The sequence below is a fragment of the Physeter macrocephalus genome, chromosome 6, assembly GCF_002837175.3.
Source record: "Physeter macrocephalus isolate SW-GA chromosome 6, ASM283717v5, whole genome shotgun sequence".
In the NCBI taxonomy this organism is placed as follows: Eukaryota; Metazoa; Chordata; class Mammalia; order Artiodactyla; family Physeteridae; genus Physeter; species Physeter macrocephalus.
In genome coordinates this window covers 79,025,268-79,045,712 of record NC_041219.1, presented here as the reverse complement: position 1 = coordinate 79,045,712, position 20,445 = coordinate 79,025,268, and the positions used below count along the sequence as shown (strand labels likewise).

The 20,445-nt window shown below is 37.3% G+C and overlaps 1 protein-coding gene across 2 annotated transcripts in view; it reads left to right on the top strand.

The window, feature by feature from the left end:
- PKP2 (plakophilin 2) overlaps positions 1–20,445 on the top strand; it is an 86,429-nt gene that overhangs the window by 26,479 nt on the left and 39,505 nt on the right. For both annotated transcript variants that reach the window (XM_055085561.1, XM_007117541.4), the window contains exon 5: positions 13,088–13,295. In XM_055085561.1, coding sequence (XP_054941536.1) covers positions 13,088–13,295 — 208 coding nt within the window. The remainder of the gene's footprint in view (positions 1–13,087; positions 13,296–20,445) is intronic.

The window sequence follows — 20,445 nt, the reverse complement described above, 5'->3', positions numbered from 1 at the left end:
ATGCTGATTAGTGACACATCTTTTCATGTGTTTATTGGCCATCTGTCTGTTTTCTTTGGAAAAATGTCTATTCATGTCCTCTTCCCATTTTTTAATCAGGTTGTTTGTTTTGATGTTGAGTTGTATGAGTTCTTTGTATACTTTATATACATAAAGTATATAAAGTATATATATATATATATACTTTATATATATCCCTTATCAGGCATATGATTTGCAAATATTTTCTCCCATTGTATAGGTTGCCTTTTGTTGATCTGTTCTTCTGCTGTGTAGAAGCTTTTTAGTTTGATATAGTCCCACTTGTTTATTTTTGCTTTTGTTGCCTTTCTTTGGATGTCAAATCCAAAAAATCATCACCAAGACCAACGTCAAGGAGCTTACAGCCTATGTTTCCTTCCAGGAGTTTTATGGTTTCGGGTCTTACGTTCAAGTCTTTAATCCATTTTCAGTTGATTTTTGTATATGGTGTAAGATAGTGGTACAGTTACATTCTTTTGCATGTGGCTGTGCAGCTTCCCTAAAACCTTTTATTGTGTATTGGCTTCTTTGTTGTAAATTGATCATAATGTGTGGGTTTATTTCTGGGCTCCCTAATCTGTTCCACTGATCTATATGTCTGTTTTTATTCTAAAATCATACTGGTTTGATTGTTATAGCTTTTTAATATAGTTTGAAATCAAGGAAGCATGATGCCTCCAGCTTTGTTCTCTTTTCTCAAGATTCCTTTATCAGGGTCTTTTGTGGTTTTATAATGTTAGGATTGCTTGTTCTACTTCCATGAAAAATACCACTGGAATCTTGATGGGGATTTCATTGAATCTGGAGATTGCTTTGGGTAGTATAGACATTTTTAATGATATTAATTCTTCCAGTCTATGAGCATGGAATATATTTCCATTTACTTGTGTCTTCTTCAGTTTCTTTCATCAGTGTCTTATAATTTTCTGCATACAGGTCTTTCACCTCATTGGTTAAATTTATTCCTAGGATTTTATTCTTTTTGCTGCAGTTGTAAATGGGATTGTTTTCTTAATTTCTCTTTCTGATAGTTTGTTATTAAGTGTACAGAAATGCAACCGATTTTTGTATATTAGTTTTGTATCTTACAACTTTACTGAATTTGTTGATTAGTTCTAACAGTTTTCTGTGACGTCTTTAGGGTTTCCTGTACGTAATATCATGTCATCTGCAAATAGTGACGATTTTACTTCTTCCTTTTTGATTTGATGCCTTTTATTTCTTTTTCTTGCCTAGTTGCTCTGGCTAGGACTTACAATACTATGTTGAACAGAAGTGGTAAGAGTGGGCATCCTTGTTGCTTCTGATCTTTGAGGAAAAGCTTTCAGCTTTTTACCGTTGAGTATGATGTTAGCTGTTGGTGTAGGTTTTTCATAAATCACTGAATCAAGTTGAATAACTTCCCTTCTGTCCCTAATTTAATAGATTTTTTTTCCCCCTCAGGAATGACTGTTGAATTTTATCAAATGCTTTTTATACATTTATTGAAATACTTCTCTGGTTTTTATTTTAATTTTGCTAATATGATATATTACTTTGATTTTTAAATGTTACCCCATTCCTATGATGAAACCCACTTGGTCATGATGTACTGTCACTTTTTATATTTTTGAATTAGATTTGTTAAAATTTTGTCAAAAAATTACAAAGCTAATTTACAAATGATATTGACCTGTAATTTTCTTTTCTTGTAATGTCTTTGTCCAGTTTTAGATTGAGGGTAATACTAGCCTCATAGAATAAATTGGAAAGTGTCCTCTTCTCTTCAATTTTCTGAAAGATTTTGATTGGACTTGGTATTATTTCTTCCTTAAATGTTTGGTGGAATTCACCAATGAAGCTATTTTGACCTTAAGTCTTCTTTGTGAGAAGGTTATTAACTATAAATATAATTTCTTTAACTGATATGGGGCTATTTGGACTATTTATTTCTTCGTATTGAGTTTTGGTAGTTTATGTCATTCAAAGACCAAAGTCTTTGTTCATTTTATCTAAGTTGTTCCAGTGCTCTTCATTTCTTTTTGTAGGTGTCATCTGATGTCATTTCCCTTTGCCTGAAGAATTTTTTAAAACATTTATTATTATGCAAATCTCCTATTAACTATTTCAGCTTTGAATATCTGAAAAAGAATTTCATCTTTGCTTTTGAAAGATATTTTCACTAGTAACAGAACCCTAGGTTGATGGTGTTTTAATTCCAATACTTGAAAGTTGTTGCTCCATTGTCTTGTCACCTGCATTGTTTCAGACAAGAAATGTCCTGTCCTCCTTATTTTTGTACTGTACATGATGTGTCTCTCCCTGCCTACCCAAGCTGCTTTTAAGATTTTATCTTTATCATTGGTGTTGAGCAGTTTGGTCACAATGTACCTTTGTGCAGTTTTCCGTAGGCTTCTTAAGTTCATTAGACTTCTCAAAATTGTTGATTTCTGCTTTTCATCAAATTTTGGAATTTTGTTTGGGAAATTTTCTTCTGTCCCACCTTTGGGAACTACAGTTACATATATATTAGACTGCTTGAAGTTGTCCCACAGCTCATGCATACTCTATTTTTCTTTTTTAGTTGGTTTCTTTTTTCTGTATGTTTCTTTTTGGATAAATTCATTTTCTATGCTTTAAATATACTAAAATTTTCTTCTGCAATGTTTAATATGCCATTAATCTCATTCAGTGTATTTTTTATTTCATAAATTATAGTTTTCCTCTCTAGAAGTTAAATTTGAGTCTTTTTTATATCTTCTGTGTCCCTGCCTAACATGTTTCATCTTTCCTCAAGATTTCTGAACATAGGGAAGACTGTTAAAATAGCTGCTTGAATGACCTTGTCTGTTAATTCTAACATCTGTGTCCATTCTAGGTGGGTTTCATTTTTTAAAAATTTATTTTATTGAAGTATAGTTGATACACAATGTTGTGTTAACTTCTGCTGTCCAGCAAAGTGATTCAGGTATACATATATGTATTCTTTTTCATATTCTTTTCTATTATGGTTTATTACAGAATATTGAATATAGTTCCCAAGATCCTATACAGTAGGATCTTGTTGTTTATCCATCCTATATATAATAGCTTGCATCTGCTAACCCCAAACTCCCAATCCTTTCCTCCCCTACCTCCCCCTCCCACTTGACAACCACAAGTCTGTTCTCTATGTCGGTGAGTCCGTTTCTGTTTCATAGGTAAGTTCATTTGTATCATATTTTATGTTCCACATATAAGTGACATCATATGGTATTTATCTTTCTCTTTCTGACTTACTCACTTTATAGTATGATAATCTCTAGGTCCATCCATGTTGCTGCAGATGGCATTGTTTCATTCTTTTTTATGCCTGAGTAGTATTCCATTATATCTATCACATCATCTTTATCCATTCATCTGTCAGTTGTTTCCATGTCTTGGCTACTGTGAATAGTGCTGCTATGAACATGGGGGTGCATGTATCTTTTCAGATTATAGTTCTGTCCAGATATATGCCCAGGAGTGGGATTGCTGAATCATATGGCAACTCTATTTTCAGTTATTTGAGGGACCTCCATACTGTTTTCCATAGTGGCTGCACCAATTTACATTCTGAGTGGGTTTCATTTGGTTGTTTTTACTCCTCATTATGGATAATATTTCTCCTTTTTGCATGCCTGGAAATTTTTTATTGAATGCCAGGTATTATGAATTTTATCTTATTGGATGCTGGACATTTTTATATCTGTAGATATTCTTGAGTTTTCTTCAAACTCAAGGATACAATTAAATTACTTGAAAACAGTTTGACTCTTTCAAATCTTGCTTTTAAGATTTGTTGGTGGGACCAGAGCAGCATTTATTCTAGAACTAATTAGTCCCCACTTCTTAAGGCAAGACACTTCTGAGAACTCTACCCAATGTACTATGAATTATGAGGCTTTCTGTCTGGCTAGTGAGAATAGGCCCTGTTCACGGGCCTGTGTGAGCATGAGGAGCAGTAACTTTTTTAGGCAGTTACTTCCCTGGCCTCAGGCAACTTCCTCACAAAGATGAACTGATTAATACTCTACTGAATACTAAATGGGGACCCTCTGCAAATCTCAGGAGTTCTCTTTTTGTACAGCTCTTTTCTTACTGTTACTCCTCCCTACAAACACTAGCCCCTTTGTTCTTCTTAGATTCTTCACTCTTTCTCCTCAGCTCTGCTTGTTGAATTCCACTTAGGTTTTCCTGAATCACACCACAGCCTGGGAACTCTCTCAAGACTGTGATCTGAGGCAGCAGTAGGGCTGTCCTTGCTTGTTCTCCATCCCTTAGGGATCACTGTCCATCATTGCCTCATGTCCAGTTATTGAAACTATTGTATGTTTTGTCTGGTTTTTTAAATTGTTCAAATGGTAGGTAAATGCAGTCCTCATTACTAGTGAGTCACTTTTAATTTTGATAAATAACCTCCTATAAATCTTCCCCCAAATTATACGAATTTACACTCCCACCAGCATGGTGTCAAAGTGCCTATTTACATGCACCATTACTACCACAAGATGTTATTCTTTTTTGTGCATTTTTGTTAATCTGATAAGGAGAAAGAAAGGTATCTATTTATAGAAGAAATTCTCCATTTCTGGAAATCAAGACGAATAACTGATCAGGTAATTAGAGTTACAGAGAACTTCTTTTAAAAAATTATACACACACACACACACACACACTTACAGAGTTTGTCATTGTCTTTCATACATAAAGTATGCTGATTATGTTTCATTTGCCATTTTTAGTTTTTTTGGAGTGAGATGAGAACTTAGTGGCACTTATTCATCTGAGTTCGTATCCTGCTAGATTCTTATATTTTTACCTAGTCTTTTTTTTTTTTTTGCGGTACATGGGCCTCTCACTGCTGTGGCCTCTCCCGTTGTGGAGCACAGGCTCCGGACGCGCAGGCTCAGCGGCCATGGCTCACGGGCCCAGCCGCTCCTCGGCATGTGGGATCTTCCCAGAGCGGGGCACGAACCTGTGTCCCCTGCATCGGCAGGCGGACTCTTAACCACTGTGCCACCAGGGAAGCCCCTTTACCTAGTGTTTTAGGTTAATTTCTTCCACAACCAATTACAACGCTTTTTAAAGCTCTTCACCTTTATCTAGTCTTTCTAAAGCACTCAAATTAGTTTTCAGAGACACAGAGCTTTTTCAGAATAGGTAAATAAATTGCATAATTACAATAACAAGTATAACTGACATAAATGCATTGCGTAAGAAACCTAAGTTAATCTTGGTAAACTAGAAGAAATAAGAATGCAAAGGCCAACATATACTAACCTACAGCTTTGATAGTACTCAAAATCCGTGGATGTCACAGAGGGAAAAGAGAATGTGATTAATCCTGCAGATCAGTTAGTAAGTCAGACAAATGAGCTTCCACTGATTTTTTTTTCACTTTCATTTCATTAATTATTCGTGAAGATGAGCATTTTTTGATATTTTTTTGACATATTTATTCAGTCAGTTGTCATTTTTTAATTCATTGGCTATTTTTTCTAAGACGTGTGTCTGTTGCTTTTTTTAAAAAAATATTTTATTTATTTATTTATTCATTTATTTTGGTTGCACCGAGTCTTAGTTGTGGCAGGCGGGCTCCCCAGTTGCAGCTCTTGGGCTCCTTAGTTGCAGCTCGCTGGCTCCTTAGTTGTGGCATGTGAACTCTTAGTTGCGGCATGCATGTGAGATCCAGATCCCTGACCAGGGATTGAACCTGGGTCCCCTGCATTGGGAGCGCAGAGTCTTACCTGCTGTGCCACCAGGGAAGTCCCAAGATGTGTGTCTGTTTCTTAATTATTTGTAGGAGTTCTTTACCTATTATGCACGTTAATCCATTGCTACATATGTGACAGTGTTGTTTCCTAACTTTGCTTATGATATCTTTCATTGTGCATGATTTAAAATTTTTTTTTTAATTAATTTATTTATTTTTGCCTGCGTTGGGTCTTTGTTGCTGAGTGCGGGCTTTCTCTAGTTGCGGCAAGTGGGGGCCACTCTTCATTGTGCTGCGTGGGCTTCTCATCGCCGTGGCTTCTCTTGTTGCGGAGCACAGGCTCTAGGTGTGCGGGCTTCAGTAGTTGTGGCACATGGGCTCAGTAGTTGTGGCTCACGGGCTCTAGAGCACTGGCTCAGTAGTTGTGGCACATGGGCCTAGTTGCTCCGCAGCATGTGGGATCCTCCCGGACCAGGACTCAAACCCGTGTCCCCTGCACTGGCAGGTGGATTCTTAACCACTGTGCCACCAGGGAAGTCCCGAATTTTAAATTCTTATGAAGTAAATTTGTCAATATTTTTCTTCATGATATCTGTATTTTATGTATTGCTTCAAAAGACCTATCCCATCTATTTTTACTTTTAAAAGTTATGTAAGTCTTGGATATTTCTCACTGACCCTTTGCCTATGTTTATTCCATGGAAAAAATAAGTAAGCATTTTTAAAAATAATATATTTAGCTAGTAATAAACCTTTATACACAAATCTTTTTTTATTCCCAATTTTTAAAACTCAGCATTTTTGTACATGCTTTCATTTTATAATGTGGAATTACATGAAATTTTCTCTTGTTACCCAAGTTGGGCTAGATTTCCACTATCTCTTAAATTACTAATTTGATTGTAAATATCATTTTGCTTGCATATAGGATTAAACCTATGCTTGCCTTCTTAGCTCTTATTCATTGTAATAAAGCTAGAACAAAGACTGGTTTTAAAAGTAATGAAACTTGAAAACTATATGAAACCTATAAACGTATATGCTTGGTAGAAAATCTAAGAAGTGAAAATATAACCCAAGGGCATAAACAAAATCCCATTAATATTAAGAATGGTACTATAGTTTTTTAATGTTATTTACAAAAAACAGTTACAGTTTGAATATAAAGATCAAAATTTTAAATCATAAACTTCAATGGCAACTTTTCAGTTATTATTTTATTTGATTAAGACTCAGCATTTAGCACTGTCAATCCCTCATTCCTTTTTGAAACTTTCTTCTTTTGGCCCCAGAGTCTCCTGGCTCTTTTTCCATTTCTCTGGCTCCTTCAGGTTTCCTCTGTTAAAAAAAAAAAAAATTATCCACAACCTGTACCTTAAATGTTTATGTTCCGTAGATGCTTTCCTGGGACTTTTCTTATTTGACACCATCTCTTGACCCACCTCATCTACTCCTCTGGCTTCCACTAATGTGTGATCTGGGTGCTAATGACTCACAGCATCTCCAAGACCTTATCTTTCCCTGGGTTCCAAACCACATGTCTGTCTATTTGCGAGACGTCCCACTGAACTCAATATCAACTTATCTAAAAATGAACACATTATCTTCATTGCTGTTTTTTCTCTACTGTCCAGTCAGTTCTCCTTCTAAACTTGTTCTTTCTGCTGGGTTGGCAGATAGGGCATGTGGTGGTTTAAGCATTGACTCTCAAGAGTAGCCAGGGGCTGGGGTGTGAATCCCAGCAACCTAATTACCTGGGTGACCTTTTTACCACTCTAAACCTCAGCTTTCCTTTAAACTGGAACTAATAGTCCTACTACAAAGAGTTGTTGTGAGAATGCAATCAGATAATCATACAATGCTTGCCCTGAAATAATAACTCACTCCTCTGTGAGTGGTAGTTCACCCAGGTAGTTTGACACCAAAATAGGAAGAGACTTTGAACCTTCATTCTTCCTTACTTCTCATGTTCATGCAGTCTTCAAGTCGTATTAATGCTGCTCTTAAAAGTGTCCTGGGGACTTCCCTGGTGGTCCATTGGTAAAGAATCTGCCTTTCAATGCAGGGGACATGGGTTCAATCCCTGGTCGGGGCACTAAGATCCCACATGCCACGGGGCAACTAAGCCCGCACGCCACAACTACTGAGCTCACGCGCCTCAACGAGAGAGTCAGCATGCTGCAAACTACAGACCCCATGTGCCCTGGAGCCCACGTGCCACAACTGGAGAAGAGAAAACCTGCGTGCCACAACTAAAGAGAAGCCCGTGTACCACAACGAAGAGCCAGAGCACCACAACACAAGATCCCACATGCCTCAACGAAGATCCCGCGTGCTGCAACTGAGACCCAACACAGCCAAAAAATAAATAAATATATTTTTTAAAAAGTGTCCTGAATCTGCCTACATCTTGCTCTCCCTAATCATGATGCTGATCCCTGTCACCATCATCGTTTTAATCCAGCTGCCTCCTAATTAATCTCTCTGCCTCCATTCTTATCCACTTCTAATCCCAGTCTCTTCACAGCATCCAGCAAGACCTTTCCAATATCTGCCCTGCTTGCCTGTAGTATAAAGGACAAATCCCTTAATTTAATCTGCAAGACCCTTCTTAAGCTGATTTTGTTTCCATGCCTGCTTCAAATCTCATCACCGAAGCAGTGACTGCCATAAGTGTCTTGCAAAATCTTATTGTAAAACTAATACAAACTCATTATAAGAAATTTGAGAAATTAAGAAAGAAAAAAGCCCACAGTCCTTCTATTGTTATCATTTGGTATTGCTCTCTGATTTTTTTAATGCATACGTGTACATAGCTGTCATCAAATTGAATGTGTAGCTTTGTTATGGGGATGTTTTGTTTTTAAAAAGCATGCCTAAATACATGCTTGTTGTTTAAAAAAATACAAAGTAGCATGCCCCATTCATACATTATAACCCCACCATTTCTCCCAAACTCCCTAGTTTCATTCCCTTCTTTATGTCTGTGAGCAGAAATGCATTAGATATTTTATTCAACTTTTTCAATAACATTGCCTCAAGCATTTTCTCGTAACATTAAAAATATTTTGTAAACTGGTGGTCCCTGGTGGTCCAGTGGTTAGGACTCTGCGCTTCCACTGCAGGGGTACAGGTTTGATTCCTGGTCGTGCCACTGCATGGCCAAAAAATATATATATTTATTTTTATATATATTTTGTAAACTTCATTTTAATTGTGGCATATTAATGGTCATAGTAGTAGCTATGATGTGTGGAGTAACTACTCTGGGCCTAGCACACTGCTAATCTTGCACAATCCCCATTTGACTGATGAGGGAACGATATGACAAATAAAATGTCAGTTCAAACATTGCTGTGCCTCTCCTGTGGACACCTCAGTATATGGATATGTGACAATTAATCATTAACTAGTCTTCCCCCATCTTTGGACATTTATGGTTTCTTATTTTTCCATATTATAAATAATGTAGTTACTATTATCATGTTAGTCTGTGTCTGCATTTCAAATTATTTCCTAACGAAGTTTACTAAAAGTGAATATGTTTGAACTTCCTGACACATATTGACAATTGCCTTCCTGAAAGGTTATACCAATTTGCAAGGAGTGATTAATTCTAATGGGAGGGAAGGGAGAGAAAGAAGGTGACACTTCACAGAGGAGGTGACATTTGAGCTGGCTTATGCAGAATGAGTAGGACTTTGCCAGAAGAAAAGCAGAGTGAGCAGAGCATTCCAGATAGGAAAGGAACTGAGAGCAAACTGCGTTTGCACCAGGCATGAGGGAGCCAACAGAGTTTGTTCCCTCAACTTATTTGCCACCAGAAACCCTCATCATTTAATTCTTTTAGAGTTGGCAGGGAAAAGAATCAGAACAGTCAAGGAGAAAGTTAAAATTCTAATATGCAATTTTGCCCTTTCACATATTTAGAAACCATCTCAAATGAAGCTTTTTAAAAGTTCTGAGATGTTTGTGTTAGTCTGATTGTTCTTTTCCCAAAGGGGGAACAAATCCCCTGAGGATTCAGTATAACAAACATATGCAACCTCTCTGGTCCCACCTGTTTCCCTGAATTCAGAGGGGCAAGAACAGTGCATTTAACGTTGGACCTAATGTGAATAGGAGTCACTACCAACTGCCCTAGTTATAGGCAATGAGCAGAATATTATCAACTTCTTGTATTTGATATGACATATATCTATTTGATAAAATGGATAAAGGTAACTAAAATCTATTTTTAAATGTGAGGTAGGTGCCAGATACTAGGGGATCACATTCTACAGTGAGCAGAGCTGTAGCTGGATTTCAGCATTTATCTGAGTATCAGGTGTCTGCAGTTCCTTCTTTCCAGACTGGAGCAAGTGCTGAAAGCCAAGGGGATAAAGGTGACAGGGTAAGGGAATGGGTTAGAGGGCTGTTAGCAGAAGACAGCCATTCATGCCACCCAGGCAGGGCAGTGGAGGTTTCCACTAGCTGCTTCTCACTCATGCTATCATGACAGCTGGAAATGCAATTTAGCCAGGAGGCCATTTCACATCATATTTTGAAGAAGGCAACTTATTAGTTGTAATATAAGTAATAAAATATTTCTATCATCTAGCTGCCATTTATGAAGTCTAGAGCGTATGAATTCAACCATCATAAAACCTAACTATGAAATAGAAATTGACAGAATTAGTGAAACACATGAGTTACAGGCTGTTTTCAAATAAGTTGTGCCTTTCTGCTTTTAAGGAAGTGTAATAATAGGAATAGATGAAGTGATCAAATAGATGATCTGCTGGACCAGATCTTATTGATAACTATCATTAGCATTTTCATACAAATACATTAGAATGGCTTTAGACATAGCCCAACAAAATTGGCATAGCCAGTCTCCCAGTTGTCTCCTGTTCTGCAAATGTCTCCTCTGAATGGAGCGGAAAGTGGAAGTATTCTTCCTTACTGCTGCCACTGAAGCCTTAAAGGGACCGAAAGAGTACTTTCCTCTTAAGGTTCTTGCAAGTTATTGATTAGAGAATGTATATAAGATTCTTAACACCTATGCCAACACCTCCTAATGATAGAAGTGGGAGGAAGAGTTGTTATTTTGTTAGTATTGTGGTTATTATTATGTTTATTATTTTTACTAGATTATTTTACAACCTTGACTTTTATTCCTGACTTGCTAGTCTACTCCCTAGTCCTAACAAAGGAAGATGTAAGATTGGAAGACAGTGTCTTAAATTCCATTTGTTTGTCTATGAGAGACATAGAAAATGTGAAATGTGCCACTGGACCAGGTGTGCAGCTGTCTCCTGAGTGGGAACTGTCGTGCAGTTAGGGCATCATTCATAAGTGACGAACATCATCTGAATGGGAAACTTATGCTCATTCACAGCAACTTAATTCCTAAAAATTTCTGCATTAAGATGGTGAAAATGACTGAGATCTTTACCAAAAGCTCTTACCAACTTAAAAAAGTTTTAATCAGATGCTAGTGGAAGCCTCTGAGAAAGAAAGCCCTCAGTCTGCAACTTAACATTTCTCTTCAGCAATGCTGCATCCTCCTCCTGATTTCTTTAGATAATATTTGCAGCCTAAAACACAAAGTCACTTTATTCAGACTCATTATTTGGCCTCTTCTTAAACAGCCTTAGGTTTCAGAATCAAAACCTTCTATTTTTCTTCTTTATTCCTAGTTCTGACCCTCTGGTTCTTTCTCCAATATCATGCCCTTTCTTGCATATGTGTATAGAATAAATATTTTTAAAATAGCACATTAAAAAGTGTAAAGTTATGTTATTTACCTAAAATGCTTGCATAATTTATTTCAACGTTTTTAAATACTGAAAGCAATTGATCATAAAAATAGCTTGCACTCTTCCAATTATAAAATAAATAAGTCATGGGAATGTAATGTACAGCATGGTGACTGTAAAAAGTTTCTAAAAGAATAGATCTTAAGAGTTCTTACCACAAGAAAAAAAATTAACTATGTGTGGTGATGGATGTTAAATAGACTTATTATGATCATTTTACAATATGTACAGATATCGAATCATTATGTTCTGCACCTGAAACGAATATAATGTTATATGTCATTTATACCTCGATTAAAAAAATAGCTTGCATTTAAGGTTAGTTTTGCATTGCTACTACAGTTGCCATAGTAAATGAATTTTTATTTCTACTACTGTTGGGAGTAATTTCTATATAGGACTTCCCTGGTGGCGCAGTGGTTGAGAATCCGCCTGCCGATGCAGGGGACACGGGTTCGTGCCCCGGTCCGGGAAGATCCCACATGCCGCGGAGCGGCTGGGCCCGTGAGCCATGGCCGCTGAGCCTGCGCGTCCGGAGCCTGTGCTCCGCAACGGGAGGGGCCACAACAGTGAGAGGCCCGCGTACTACAAAAAAAAAAAAAAAAAAAAAAAAAAAAAGAATCCACCTGCCAATGCAGGGGACATGGGTTCGAGCCCTGGTTCAGGAAGATCCCACATGCTGTGGAGCAGCTAAACCCGTGTGCCACAATTACTGAGCCTTCACTCTAGAGCCCACGAGCCACAACTACTGAGCCCACGTGCTGCAACTACTGAAGCCCCCGTGCCTAAAGCCTATGCTCTGCAACAAGAGAAGCCACCACAATGGGAAGCTCACGCACTGCAACGAAGAAAAGACCCTGCTCGCTGCAACTAGAGAAAGCCCACGCGCAGCAACAAAGACCCAATCCAGCCATAAATAAATAAATAAATAAAATATTATATTGACTGTATAGTTCTGTCCTGGAAAAAATTCGTATAATATAGTATTCTTCCATAAAACTTTGTTTCTCTGATTCCCAGTTCTCTTCATCTTCATTATGATTAAGGCTTTTATTATTCAACTCTTTCTATCCACTATCACTTATTCACCCTTTATCACTTCACTTTGCCCTTTAATTTTTTCATAGGTTTCAGTCTTTTTTTTTTTTTTTTTTGTGGTACGCGGGCCTCTCACTGTTGCGGCCTCTCCTGTCGCGGAGCACAGGCTCCGGACGCGCAGGCTCAGCCGCTCCGCAGCATGTGGGATCCTCCCGGACCGGGGCACGAACCCGTGTGCCCTGCATCAGCAGGCAGACTCTCAACCACTGCGCCACCAGGGAAGCCCGGTTTCAGTCTTAATTTCGCAGATTTATTCTAAGCTCCTTGATGAGAGATACTGCCTTAGAGCAGGGGTATAGTGTACGCTGGAGTCCCAGGTTGTGCCACACATTGATTGGTGGGAGTTATCAACAAAGTCAGTGAACTTCATCTGTTCATTCATATTACACTGAGGATTTTAAATGCCACATCAAAATTAATAAATATCTGAAATATGCATCTACTTCTTCCCCAGGTTAATCAGCTTCATGGCATCCCCAAGCTTCTACAGCTCCTCAAAATTCAGAATGAAGATATCCAGCGAGCTGTGTGTGGGGCCTTGAGAAACTTGGTGTTTGAAGATAATGACAACAAATTGGAGGTAGCTGAACTCAATGGAGTACCTCGGCTGCTCCAGGTGCTGAAGCAAACCAGAGACTTGGAGACTAAGAAACAAATAACAGGTAGGGCTTACTGACTATTACAGGGGGTAGTGCAGTGCACCCCAGCCAGATGTGTTAATATCATCTGTTTTTTCTGAAGTTTCCTGGAACAAATGATTGATGGGCTCATTGTTATCTGGGAGGGCTTTCAAGGAACATTATTACTGCTGGCTTAGACTCCAGATTCGAGTCAAGTTTGAATTCCTTTTTTCTGAAGGGGAAATTATTCTGAGGCTTTTGGTTAATATTTTTAATTAGAAATTCTATGCAGCTTCCATCACCTGGACCTCTCTCAGTACGAGCTTCCTAGCTTACCTGTCCCTCTACACCCACAAAAAAGAAAAAAGCATGACTGGATATGTTTTTCAGTTCTCCATTTTATATTTCTACTCAAATACTGATTTGGAAAAATAAATATCTCCCTTCTGTGCATGGATTGGAAAACTAAAATAATCAGATAGAACTAAACTAATGGTTTTGGTAATTCTTGAAGCATGGAGAAAGGAGGCCTAGTTTCATTTAAATGAATAGTACGTATGATAGAAGAGAAAATAGTTCATTGAAAATGAAATGAAAATGGTTCATCAGCTCTCTGCTAAAGCTCCATGAACACATTACAAAGAGTGCAAGAAACATTACTGAGTGTAATCATCAGTAGTATTGCCTTGGGGAAACTTTTAAGTATCTTCAGTGTCCCAGGTAGTAGACATTTTTAATATATTCTCACAAAAACCTTAGGTTTTGAGGTATTTTTAGGTATTATTGGCTACTAAATCTCAGTTTTACAGATGAGGAGACTAAGGTCCAAAGAAGTTAACCCTTTCTAATATATCATATAAAAGTTTTTTTTAATGATAGTAATTGACAGTCTTCATACTTATTTAAAAGAGGTACTCCATAAATATTGTTTTAAGTTGAACTGGATATATGTTGCAGTTTTGCCATCCTTTATTATACAACAGTATTCTTTTTTTCTATAAAAATGTTGTCATTATATCCTCTCTATCCATTTATATCTCAAAATATCACATTTTTCTATGTCAATATATTTTAATTTTATAAAACTATATGAAGGGTTGCACCGTACTACCCTTCTGCCAGCATGCTGTCCTGTCCCATGAGAGATTTCCTTTCATATCCATGACTTATATTAAAATACCTACAGAAATTAAGAGTGATATCACTTATTCATTCATTCATTCATTCAGCCAACATTTAGAGGGCAGTCTTCAAGTGCCAACCAGGGTGAATCACAGTCTAGAGAGGTTGTGAATTTTATTTTCCATCTACTAAAACGTGAACAAGTATGTGATGGTTGGCATTAAAAAAAAAAACAAAAAAACAGCAACCAAACCTCATGTTTAGAACCTAACATTTTCTTTATTAAAATTAAGTTATGAACCACGAAAGAGAATCAAACAGATTATTCTGTTTTACACTCAGAAAAGACTTCATGAAGGATATATATTTCACTGTGGACCTTAAAAGAGGGTTAAGCTTTGGACTAGTGTTTTGAAGGAGAATGAAAGTTATTCCCAGCAAAGTGAAAATCACTAGCAAAGCAAAGAAGCTGCTGGTCGTTCAGAGGAAACTTGGGTAATAGAGTGATCGAGGTTAGGGTGCGTGGTAGTCAGAAAGCTTGGGAGGATGTGTGGCTGTGTGTCAAGGAAATAATCCATTGTTTATGAACTTCCTCTTCTTTTGTGTAGGAAGAAGGAAACTAAGGACAGAGAATGTTCTGTGGTATTGATGCCACAGAAACCATTGTCTTCTTTAGATAATCTACAGAGCTGATAAATAGAGTTTGATTGTGCAGTTCCCAGGATTTCTAGTATAAGCTAAACATCCCTACCAGAAGGTGTTCATTACATATTAATTGAATTGAGTTGATAGTTGAATGTTTGATACAAATCCTACTAAATAACTTCCTTTAGCTCTATTAATGGAAGTGCTAAATAAGTGCTTTTTGGGCCTCAAAAATAAATTGTTGACTAATTTAGACATGTTTATATCTTTGTTTAGAAACAAAGCGATACAGTAGAAACTAACACAACATTGTAAAACAACTATACCCCAATTTAAAACAAAAAAAAACAAACCACAAAGCGAGTAAGCATATATGTGAATCTTTTCTTGTCTATTTTGTAAACATCTTTTTATTGAGCCTCTATTATATGCTAGTCATAAGCTTGGGCTTTCCATTTTTTATCTCTGTTCTTCCTGACAGCTCCATAAGGTATGGTATTATTGACTGTTTACATATGACCAGTGTGAGGCTCAGGGGGTTGAGTTGTCCAAGGTTGCACAGCTAGCAAAGAACAAGGCCAGATTTGAACCCAGTATTATCTGGGTGATTTGCTATATCAAAGTGGCTCCCACCTACTGTTTTGGGGACAAAGAGTGACTCATTTTTACACTTCTTTGGGAAGGGGCTTTGTCTTTGAGATCTTGGATCAGAGAGCTCTCCCTTGCTCCTTTTTGGCCCTTCCTCTCTCTCCTCTTGCCACTGGCTTGATTCAAATCCTTTTCATCTCTCTGGTCTACTCTTGCAGTAACCTTGTGCCTGGCCTCTATGATTCAATATTGCACATTCCCAGTCTGTCCACCACTCTGCTTCTAGTGATTTCTTTCTAAAATAAAAATATTGTCCCTTTATTTTCTCCATTACCTATGTTGAAGTCTGTACTCTGTAGCATCTCACACAAAGATTTCATGATGTGAGCCTGGTGACCATTGGCAGCAGTGTCTCTTTTCATACCCTTTTAGCCCAGGCTCTGAAATCCTAAAGAATTTGCTGCTCTGTCCCATGTCTCATCTGTCTCGATACCTTTGCTTCTGCTGTTGTCTTGGAGTGGAATTCTTTTTCACTCCTAGACCACCTGGTAAACCTTCTCATTCTTCAATAGCTACTCAAATATCACTTCTCTCTCTGAAGCATTTTCAAATACCATCCTTCTGTACTTTACTCTCAGGCCCCTCCTTTCCTCTCGGCAGAGTTTTGAAGGAAGGGGCTTCTCTGAACTACCTTTGTGTCCTTTCATATTAAGTTGCCACTTATTTTGTGCCAGTATGTTATTGCAGTAACAACTGTGGTACTCATATAAGTTTCTCAACAGATGTGGATGCCTGACCAAATATAAAAAAAGAGTTTTATGGCCTGGGAATATCTAGATTACACACAAATGAGAGAATCGGGTGTGTTTTCAGATAAGACCCTGACTTTTCTGGCCAGTATATAAAAAAATAAACTATCTGCTTCTGTATATACATGAGAAGCTCAGCACCAGAGCTTTGTTCGCTGGGAAAGAAAGTCAACTCACTTAACTTTTCTGGCATGTTCAGTACCAGCCTAGGAGGGAAGCTTTTCCCTCTTCTGAAGAAAAGACTTCAGGATCAAAGACTTTCCTCCCATGAGTGTGTTCCCCCTCCCTAACCAAGTGAGTGTGGTAGTGTATGTAATTGAAATGAGAACAGTACATACTAGTCTCAAAAGTTCATCTTTAAGGTCACTGAATAATGAGCACTTAACTGGAGTGAGTAGGGCTCTGCCTTGGGTTAAAACAGGTCATGATAAGAATGAAGTAGGGTATTGTCCCTCTTCTGCAAATTGCATAAAGAAGAGTCAGGGGATGATTGTCAATGTTGAAAATGCATATTGATCTCTGCAAATTTTATGAAAATATTTAATTGGATTTCTGTATTTTCATAAAATACGAAAACATTTTACTATATAAAATATTCATTATGCATGTTCTTTAAATGTATAATTATTTTAGTCTGCATTTGTAATGGTGCAATAAGGTACCTTGGGTTTATTTATAGTTTTGAATAAATGGCCTTTGCTATAATGTGATATTCCAGCTAAGACTTACAGAAGTTAGGTGAAAGGAGGTGTATATCCATGCAAGGGAAACTGCAAAAACGTATTCCTCCTGCTCTGTGATAATTTTGAAAAACAAGTTTAAAAAGAACCACTTCTCCTCCTCCTGCTCCTCCTTGAAGATTTAATCATAAAATTTACAAATTTTGCTACTAAACATTATACAGATTTAGTTAAATAACTATATTTCCAGTCCTAAAGAGCAATATTAATAAAACATGGGTTTCAATATCTATTAAATCCCTTTACTAGGTAGCTGCATTTTGTAGATATCAATTGGCAATAAGTTTCTGGATAATGCAGTTATCATTATCTTTCTTATAATTACTAATTATTCAAAGTATATCCCTTACCAGAATCCAGTTCCCCTTCTTTTTGGCTAGAATGAGAGCTTAGTGATAGAAAATTACAGACAGAACAGCTACAACAAAGAACTATAATAATAGAAATTTAGGTACTATGATTAAATTGACCGGAAGTTAAAGGTGAAACAAATGAAAATCCAAACCCTAAATATAATACAGTATCAAGGAATATAGAATCTAATCATTGAAAGGGACATCTATTTAGGGTCATCTAAACCATTAATTTCCCAATGAGAGAAATTGGAATCATATTTAAAGTATAAATTCCTGGAATTCATCCTGGGAGTCAGGCTTAGTAAATTTGTGGTGTGGCCCAGGAATATGTGATTCTAATTTGTCACTGGGCTCATTTGGTGACTGCTAGTCTCTTCGAACACTCTAGTTTTAAGGTTAAACCCCCTTGTCGATATTTTGAGAAAGGATGAGCTCATTTTTTTATTGGCTCCAGTGATAGTGCTGGATCTTATAAGCAGATCTTTCTGTTTTCTTCAAAGCTGTCTAAGAAGTTTATACTTTCACTGAGCCAAAATCTCCTTCCTCAGAATTTCTGCTCATTGGTCTGGTTTTGTCTTCTATAGCCACAGGAAATGATATGTAGTTGTTGAATTTGCATTTCTTTAGTTACTAGAGAGCCTGCATTCCTATGTATATTAGACTCTTTTAGCTTTGGGTTAATTTTTCTACTAGTAATTGAATTTTTAATGATTTATAAGAACTCTGTATATTAATGGTATTTAACCCTTTGTCCCATATCGGCATGCACATTTTCCCAATTTGTAATTGGTCATTTATTGATTTTGTATGTATGTGTGTGAGGGTGTGTGTGTATAAGTACAATCCCGAATCTCTAGTGAACATTTAAGCTCTTCCTTAGCTTTGTACCATACAGAAATTTGGCAAGCATGACATTTCTGTACAATATCCTACATTAAAAATTCAAAAATTATACTAAAACTCCCCACACCTTATACTTCTGTAGAAATAATACAGCATGACAAGCTACAAAGGACATTGACTGTTGGAGGAAATTCCACTCCCTTTGTTCACACTAATCCTCTCTGGTTTTTATTGTAAGGTGTACTTTTCCTTTGAGTGCTCTGTGTGGTCCTTTTTAAAGAGAGGAAATATCATTATGCTTCACATTTTTAAGCCTCTGACAGGCAGAGACTGTTAATTTGTTTGCTTATTTAGAACAGGAAGCTTGTTTTTTTCTTTTCTTTCTTTTCTTTTTATCTTTCTTTTGTAGCTTAGTAACCAAAACTCAACCTCAGACCTGCCTTTCAGTTGTTTTCGACCACCTTAGGAGTTTTTGGAGTTTTATTCTGTCTGTCCCCCTCCAGGGCCTCTTAAGATGAGGTGTGACCCATGAAGTCATTGTGTTGCAAAACCTGTGGCGGAGGGACACTGCTCATGACTAACCCCAAATGCCAGTTTGATCAGGAAAAGACCTTCTCATCAGCCAGAATTCTAGTCCTCAAGAAGCTCTAGACCCAGCATTGCTCTGTCTAATGGCAGCTAGATGTAAGCTATGGTGGAAATTTGGTTATTTAAAAAATTAGTTACTTGTACACAAAGTAAACTGTTTAAGCCCAAAAGACTACATTAGGCCTAGAGTGTTCTAACTGATGGGCCAAATACAAGTATGGTTGATTAACTACTAAGCTTTAACCATACAGACTATTATTTCAGTCATTAATATCAGGGCAGGTGATATCACCATGTAATTCTGGCAAGACCACCATGTTTGCTTTTTTCATAAAGTGGACTTGTCCTGTATATCTGTGCTTCCTCTGTCCTTCATGCAGATGAAGCAATAAATTTAAGAGGTAAGAATTAACTGACTGGGCGGTGGGGGCATAAATAGGAAGAAAATGAAGATCCCTTCTCTTTCCGTCCCCGCTCTGTTTCTCCTTTCCTGGATGATAGCGAGTTAGAGTAACTTAACTGAAGAATGAATGATGGCAAAGCAACTTGACACCTGCTGGGAGTCACTGGAATAGCAAGCAATAGGGGTATAGTCCTTCCACTGAATCAGAGGTATTTGAGCACCAAATTTGTGAGAAAAACAAATCCTAAGTGTATATGCCACTTTGTATTCTCTCTCAGTACCCAGCTTCAGTCCCTGTCTCACAAACGCCCTGGGAAATACAGTATCCTGTTATCTTAATTTCTTCCTGAGTTGGCTTATATGGCCTTTCTTTTTAATTGGGGGTGGAGGGGATTCAAGAGGAATAGGAAAGTTAAGTGAGTAAATGTGGTACCAGTCTTAGACCAATACTTAGGCCATGCAAGTTGGCAGGTAGATAAAATGCTCTTGTCTCTCCTCTGCCAAACTGTAATATAAGAAGTAGATGAGGTAGAGCCAGCATAAATTCTGGGAGGACATAAAGTCTGCCATTGGGTAGGAGTTAATAAATATTAATTGGTGATGTTGAGCAGCCTACTGTTGACAGGCATAGGCAAAAGCTTTCTAGAGGCTCTTCCTGCTATTATTGGAAGGCAAATGTCAGGTGGGAGTTGCAGGTAGTGGGGAGCAGGAGGCAGGCAGAGATGTCCTTAGATATGTATGTATCTAAGGGAGAAAACTATGACTTTTAAAATGCTGAACTCTTAATTACAACAGGATCATTTCAAGCTTTCCTGTTGGTGAGCCCAGAATTTATTATACTAATGAGGTCAGCTTTGTGGTAGGGTCTTTTAAGAGAAACAGCAATAAGGATTTTTGGCATTCATTTATGTTCTTGATTAAACATGTATAGTTTTACATGTAAGTTCTCTTTCTCCCTCTCTCTCTTCTGTATGTATATGTGTGTGTATACATATATATATATATATTTTTTTTAAACATCTTTATTGGAGTATAATTGCTTTACAATGGTGTGTTAGTTTCTGCTTTATAACAAAGTGAATCAGTTATACGTATACA